The sequence below is a fragment of the Lacerta agilis genome, chromosome 17 (genome assembly GCF_009819535.1).
Source record: "Lacerta agilis isolate rLacAgi1 chromosome 17, rLacAgi1.pri, whole genome shotgun sequence".
NCBI classification, from domain to species: Eukaryota; Metazoa; Chordata; class Lepidosauria; order Squamata; family Lacertidae; genus Lacerta; species Lacerta agilis.
The window spans coordinates 30316416-30324215 of record NC_046328.1 but is presented as its reverse complement, the minus strand read 5'-3'; the positions used below and the strand labels follow the sequence as shown (position 1 = coordinate 30324215).

The window sequence follows — 7800 nt, the reverse complement described above, 5'->3', positions numbered from 1 at the left end:
TTTCCGGGGCTCCGAGCAATAATTGGGGAACTGCGGATTCCAACTAAGTTCTACTCACGAGCAGAGCCACTGAAATGAATGGGCCTAAACTAGCAGTGTGCTTTTATTCCAAAGTGCCTACACTTAAGTAGACGTAACATGATGGGCTACTGCTCAATGTATATGGTATCATGCATGCCCACCCCCCATATGCACAACCACGACCTCTTTCACACTCGCCTCCACACACTGGCGCGCAACCACATTCCCTTCGATGATTTCACACGCACCTGTACGCAGCGCACGCTAAACCACGCCCCCTTTCAGACATTCACAGCCGCAGCCACGCCTCCTCCGACTCAGATTTGACGCCCACGAACGATCGCTGGCAGCCACGCCCCCTTTTCGCGCGCGCGCGCGCGCGCGCGCACTCTGCAGGCTCGCCCCCTTTGAACGCAGGCCCGCAGCCACATCTCTTTTTACGCATCGTTTATTATTATTACCCAAGGTCCCAGGGCGGGTTACGATATAAAACACAACATTAAAAGAACTTTGAAAAGTGGGCCCCATATATCTCTCTATATGCAGTGTCGAAGGGCAGGGGAAAGAGACCCCTTTAATACCTTCACGCTACTGTATGAAATCCTTTACCCAAAGTGTAAAGGTGTAGTGGTTAAGGAGCTGGGCTGGGACGCCGGAGACCAGGGTTCAAATCCCCGCTCCACTGCTCTAAGCCATGAAATTCTCAGGCGCTTGTCCCTCAGCCTAGCCTACCTCGCAGGGTTGTTGGGAGGACTAACAAATTCAGAGAACCATGGGAAAGGTAAATGTAAGCAGTTAATACCTGGGAGTAAGCTCCACAGGGGCGTACTTCCGAGTAGACACCGCTAGAATTGCACTGTAGATCCCATATTACAGATCTTGATTGATTGATTGATTGAATGATTGCTTGCTTGCATTCATATCCTACCTACCTTTCCCCACCCCCACGCCATTCCTCCAAGGTGCTCATGGCTGGCCTGGCACGTGGTTCTTCTCCCATTCCGCCCCCCCCCATCTCATTTAATCTCCACAACAACCCTGTGAGGTAGGTTAAACTGAAAGAGAGGCGGGGGAGGGCAGGGCGCAAGATGGAAGCTTCGTGGCTGAGGGCGGGGACCCCAACCCTGTTCTCTCCGCGGTCCTCCCGCAATGCTCTAGCCCCAGGACTAGTGCCAAGAAAATCTGGTGGGGCAAGTAAGCCCTCTCCCGCACCATCAATCACACGACACACGCACGCACGCACCACCTGAATGGCAATGCTCAACTATTTTATTGGGGAGGGGCGAAGAGACCCCGGCCCCTAGGAGTTGGCTCCTATGCTCTAACCACTGCACCACCACTGCCTTATTCCGACTGTAGCCCCACGAGGCTCCCTCGCTCCTCCTCCTCTCCGGGCGCCTTCCCCCACCAGCGCAGCCCCGCCACGTGCTCCTCCTTCCCTGGGAGCCGAGCAGGGGAGGACTCTCCCTCTTACGGGGGGGGGGGGGGGAGAGCGGTGCGCGCACCCTATTTGGGGCGGCGGCGAGGGGGTAAAGACACCCTCCTCCTCCAACAGCAGCAGCAGCAGCTCCTCCAGGTAGAAGGAGCCCCGCCAAGGAAACTCTCCTCGCTGGCGCCGCCCCGCTCTCTTCCCGCCGCCGCTTGCAGCTCCTCCTCCTTCTCGTCGTCGGCGAGGGCGCCTCGCTCTCCCTCTCCCGGCAGACGGCGGCGAAGGAGCAGGAGGAAGGGGGCGTCGTCGCGGACCTCGCAGCAGCTGCTCCAGCCGCCTCCTCGCACCTTCCTCGCCTGCCGCTCTGCCCCATGGCGGAGTAGCTGCGCGCCCGCCTTTGCTGCCTTCGGGGCGGGGGGTGGGGGAGGGAGGAAGGGAGGGGAGGAGGTTGCCAAAGTGGGGGGAGGTCGCGTGCCGCCCCCTCCCTCGACAGCACCGCCGCTACTAGGACGACCACCGACGGCGCGCCACCTCCGCCCCCCCTGCCCCGCCATGGCCTTCACCTTTGCCGCCTTCTGCTACATGCTCACCCTGGTCCTCTGCGCTTCGCTCATCTTCTTCGTCATCTGGCATGTGAGTCGTCGTCTTCCCCCCAACCCGGGAAGGGGGGGAATGTGGGGTGGGGGTGAAGAGCTGGACTGGGTGTGGGGGGAGGGCTGTGGGGTGGGGGGACCTTCCAAGCGTGGCAGGATGGGGTGGGTGGGTGGGCATTTGTAGGCAACAGGACTGGGGTGGGAGGTTACAAGTGGGGGCAGCAAGGGGTGCATTTAAATGCACCTGGGGGGTTGAGGCAGATCCAAGCAGGGGGAGGCTCTGTAACGGGCTGGGGGTTCGCTGGGGAGCCCTCATGGAGGGGAACATCTGGGGGTACCCAGGGTGTGGGGAGAAAGAGAGCAGGGTCTCTGGGGAGGGCAAGAGGCAGAGGGGCTGCAAGTGCGGAATGAGCGGTTCGTTGGGATGCTGTAAAAATGGGGGAAATAGGGGTGGAGAGATCAGGAAACTGGGGGGCATTGAGGGAGCAAATGGGATTAGGGAGGTGGGGGCAGGGGACTCTTCAATGGGACTCAAAGCAGGAGGAGGCAGCTGCCAAAGTATGTTGGGGTGGGGGTGTGATATGAGACTGCAGAGTTTTCCAATGGGGCAGGCAGTGGGGTGGGGGAGTAGGGAGGCAATTGGGGTGAGAGAGGGGTCAAGCTAGGGCAGTTAAAAGGGATAAGCGGGGGGGGGGGCTAGGGAATGGAATGGGGGAGCACAGGCAGGCAGTGTGTGTGTGTGTGTGTGGGATAGATGGCAGTGGGGGGAGATTGGAGAAGGTGAAGATGGGGCTGGAGGAAACCCCACAGGGAGGTTTGGTGATGGGGAAGTTGGGAGAGCTCATCTCCGAAAGGTTTGGTGGCGGGGCAGTGATGTTTTCACCCAATTCCTGCTTGGCTGCATGTCTTTTCACCCAGTCCCTTGAACCCAGAGCCAGCTGGGTTCTGCCGTCTGGAAGGAAGTAGAGGGGGAGGGGGGCTTAAGGTCCATAAGGCTGTTTGCCCAGTGGTAGAGGGCATTAGGGTTTTGGGATGGGGGTGGCGGCATTGCTTGATCTCAAATAGCAGGTGCTGGGGTCACAAAGCAAGGGGGGGGTAGGTGGTTCAAGTGGGCAACGGCAAGGGGTCCTGGGCAATGTGGTTAAATGCCAAAGAAATAGGCGCCCAAATGTGGGGCACTGCGAGTCTTATCTGTAAATCTGGTTTGTGGGACGGTTTGTGGGGTTTCTTGCTCCCTGCTGAAAAGCAGGTGGGTTTCTGAAAAGAGGGGAGCATGTGGATGAGAAAACCAAACAGTGGGGGGGGGGATTTACCGGTATTTGGATGGGTGGGGACTAGGTGTGGTAGGTAGAGACCCCCCTGCGTTTGGGGGTTCGTAAACATGGCACTAGAGATTTTCATGGGTTTGGGTTGGGAAGTCGGGCAGTCGGCATCTTGTATACCAGGAACCAGTGTTTCTATGCTACAAAATCCAGCATTATTTCTGGGCCTATTGGAGGAAATTGATACTCTCTTTTTTGGGGGGAGGGTGCTGTTACCGGGCAAAGAATCTCATTTAGGGGGACAGTGGGAGAGGATTTCAGAAGCCAGCAGATCCTACTTTCGCTCAATCCAGCGACTACCTGCTGTTTCTTTCCCCTTCCTTCGTCTTCTTTGCTCTCCCTATAGGTATGTGGGGGGGGGGGGTTTGTGGCTGGGGAGAACTGCACCTCGCACAGGACTGCACCTCTGACTTGATATTTAACACTCTTCCTCTCAATTTTGCCCATTCCATTGTTATTTAAAAACTGGTTTTATTTTTGTTAAAGAGGAAGAAGAAAGACAGTGAGTGGCGAGGAGGGTAGAAGATTTTTTTGGAGTGGTGGTGGAATATGTACTTTTTTTTCTTGTGGGGCTCAGAATCCTCTCCACACCCCCCTCCCCACACATTCTCCCTATTATTGCATTTTTCTCTGCCTGAGGAGAGAGAGTTGGTTATCTATCCGTTTGTATTCCTCATGTGCCTTTTTCTGGGACGACCTGACTCTCTGTCCTCTCTCTACCCCCCCCTTTTTTTTGTTCCTTCCTTCCTTTTCGGTGACGCTTCCAGGAATCCCAGAAAAGAAAAGGGGGGGGGAGAGAAACACACACACACACACACACACACACACACACACACACATACACACACACACACTTTCCTCCCTCTGTTCCATCCATCCCCTCCTAATTTTGCTTTCCCTTCTCTCTCTCCCCCTCCCCACCCTCCACCCGTAACCAAGGAACCTGGCTCTGGTTGCCATGGAAACTACATATGTTTACAAAATGATGCTCCCTACTAATAATCCGGATGCTACTGTCTTTTAACCCCTTGGCTGCTGCAGCCCTGTGCCTTCCTCTCCCGCCTTCTGCTTGCTGGCTGCGTTCTTCCCCCACCCACCCATGCACACCCACACACAAACATACCTTCGTTGGCATCGATAAGTCGGGGGTGGCGGTGGTGGGCGGGGTTGTTTATTATTAACAATATGTTGAAAAGGTTAGGGAACAGTTTGAGAAATGAGACTCACAAATGACAAACTGTGACAAGGAATGTGCGGTTTAGAACACAGCGCCCTGAACAAACCCTTCCACAGCTCTGGTGCATAAGACCACATAGCACAGTCCGGTTACCTCCGTCAGGAGCTTCAAGCCTTCATCAGTCATCTTATGCCCTACCAGAGTGGCCTGGGGATGGAGGCAGCCCCCAGGGGTGTCAGCTTGCCATTGGGCCTGATGGGGCAGCAGGCAGGGAGCCCGCCAGCAGGTGGCGCCAGAGCCAGTGGCAGGCAGAGACAGCTGAGTCTAGTTTTGCCCCCCACCCTCCTCCTCCCTGCTGAATAATACAAGGGGCAACGCTGAGACTAAGGAGGGGAAGGAGGAGGAGGAAGCTGGCAGTCAAAGCCACCCTCCGGACTGGCTGTAAGTAAGAAGGTAGGCTGAGAGCAGGCTCAGGAAAGGGCCATAGCTGCTTTTGGGGGGCATTAATAAACATTAAAACACCTGTCTTGCATGCAGAATCCAGGTTCGATTCCCCGCCTCTCCAGGTACGAATGGGAGTGTCCCTGCCCGAAACTCAGGAGAGCTGCTGCCAGTCAGTGTAGGCAGTCCTGAGCTATATGGACCAATGGTTGGCATGGTAAATAATAAGGCAACTTCCTATGTTCGTACAGGGGGTGCGGCTGTGCCACCATTCGCCCTACCAGAGTAGCCTCCCTTGGCTATGCCCCTCTTCCATTGTTTTAGGGGCTGCTTATAGGTGGTCAGGATTTTGTTCTGTCCTTGTGTGTGTGGAATTGTGTGGTGGGCGGGCAGTGATGTGGTTAGGCGATTTCTGATTCTGCACTAAAAGTTCTTGTAAGAGGCTTGGGGTTCTCCTTAGATAAAAAGTGGGGGGTTATTTAATGCACTTCAGAATGTGGTAAGCCAGCCCCCCCCCCCCGGCTGCATTTGAGAAGGCCTTCCCCGACAGCACCGGATTCTCTCAGATGAAATTACACCATGTGCATCAGGTGTGCCGTCCCCAATATGGCATCCCAGCCCGCCCTTCTCTCTGCCTCTGCCTCCTACGCTCAGGTATAATATGCACAGATGATTGGCATGGCTTTAAAGTCATAGCCAGGCTTAATTTGAAAGGCAAAAGTACAATCAAGCATGTGCAGAGCACCTTTGGTCCCCACCCCCCATTGAAGATGTTTGGAGAGGGAGCTTAACTCAGAACTGCGCCGTAGAATATTTTCCGTGCAGGATGTTCCAAGGGTAATTAAGCATGTGCAGAATGCATTTGCTTTTTCCACCGAGGGAAGGCCCGTAGTGCAGCAGTGGAGCATCTGCTTTCAGGTCGCAGGTTCAAGCCTCGGCCTCTCCAGCTAGGGCTGGGAGAGCCCCCTGCCTGAAACCCTGGAGAGCTGCTGCCAGTCAGCGTAGACAGTACTGAGCTAGATGTTACTGGTGTTTTGGCTCATTGTAAAGCATCTCCCTCTGTTGCTAAGGGAGCAGAACTGCCCTCCATGCAGAACATCCCAGATTCAGTCACTGGTCTCTCCAGTGGAATGATGACGAAGAAGACCTCTCTCTCTCTGCCTTAGAGAGCCACTGCCGGCCAGAGTTGGCAGTACTGGACTAGATGAAGTAACAGAGGCTGCTGAATAGCCTGATGCCTTAAGGCAGCTTCCTGCGTTTCCAATAAAGCAATACTAATGCTTCATACCTAATAGACAACAGGGGGCTGAAAGGTCACAGAATCTAACCTTGTACTGTATATAAGACACATCTCCGTGTTCCATCCTGTGTTTGCCAATAAGACTAAAAGGGCTTTTCGAACTTCATGCCTTGTGTGATTTGTGTAAGCCAAAACAATTGTTTTCGCAGAACCAAAAGCAGGTGTGTTGGGTGTGTGCGAGTCTTCTGACCAATTCATTCCTGGGACATTTATTCATTTAATATCCGCCCCCCCCTCCCCCAGTTCTGCATGGAGCACAGGGCTGGCTTGCACGGTTCTCCTCCTTTAATCCCCACAACGGCCCTGCAAGGTAGGTTAGGCTGATAGCCAGTGCTTGACTCCAAGGTCACCCCGTGAGTTTCATAGAATCATAGAATCATAGAGTTGGAAGAGACCACAAGGGCCATCCAGTCCAACCCCCTGCCAAGCAGGAAACACCATCAAAGCATTCCTGACAGATGGCTGTCAAGCCTCTGCTTAAAGACCTCCAAAGAAGGAGACTCCACCACACTCCTTGGCAGCAAATTCCACTGCCCAACAGCTCTTACTGTCAGGAAGTTCTTCCTAATGTTTAGATGGAATGGCCGTGTGGAGGATTCGAACCCCCTAATGTTTAGTTTCGTTCATGGCCGTGTGGAGGATTCGAACCCTGGCCTCCCAGGTCCTGACCCGACACTCTACCCACTAACAGTGCACCGGCTCTCATCCCTGACCATTGGCTGTGCTGGTTGAGGCTGGTGCGGGTTCCACTCCAGCTACATCTGGATGGCCGCAGGTTCCCCAACCCAGACTATCCCACTCCCCCCCCCCCGGTTGAAGCAGGAACGGGGCTTGGTGCCTCGTGTGTGACAGCTAGCTGAGCGTGCGGAGGCTTTTGGGCTGACGACCTGCCGCCTCCGTTAAGAAAAATAGAAAAAAGGACCTCTGGACGCTGGGATCAGTGGAACTGCTGGTCTGCCTCTCCTGTGTGCGTATATCTCTTTCCACCCATCTGTGATTACTGTGGAGGGAATCCATCTCAGAGTACACGATGTGCGAGGCCGGGTTTGAAGTCCGCCGTTTCTCATTTTGAGGAGCATCGGGTCGCGGTGACATGCCAGTTGCAGCAATCTGTGCCATGCTCTGGGAATGAATTATAAAGCGGCGGCAGCGGTGGTGGTGGTGGGCAGCGCAGCCCTCCGCCTGCTTCTTTACAATACATTTGCCTTAGACCCACCGGTAAGGGGGGAGGCTTGGCCGATGTTGCAGGGGGAGAAGCGAAAAACCATGTGCTCGGCCGGCTTGGTGGTGAGAACAAGTGTCCTGCTTACCAGCCATGAGGCTGCGGGGGGGGGGGGGGCTCTCCTTTTCTTCTCCACCCTTGCAAAGTCAGCCTGGGCTGCCTCTCGGGATTTGCGAGCCCGGGGAGTCAAGCGAGTCGGCTCACCGCAAGCCGCAGGGTCAGGCAAGTCGACTCACATTCTCCGGTTCACTCCGAGAAAAGCCGGATTTCAGCTTCTAAAACAGAAAGCGAGGGC

The 7800-nt window shown here is 55.2% G+C and overlaps 1 protein-coding gene across 1 annotated transcript in view; it reads left to right on the top strand.

The window, feature by feature from the left end:
- The first annotated feature begins 1634 nt into the window (after positions 1-1634).
- Positions 1635-7800, top strand: part of CNIH2 (cornichon family AMPA receptor auxiliary protein 2) — a 44281-nt gene continuing 38115 nt past the window's right edge. Inside the window, exon 1 of the mRNA XM_033174573.1 lies at positions 1635-2083. Within this exon, the coding sequence (XP_033030464.1) occupies positions 2003-2083 (81 nt within the window). The 5' untranslated portion in view covers positions 1635-2002. The remainder of the gene's footprint in view (positions 2084-7800) is intronic.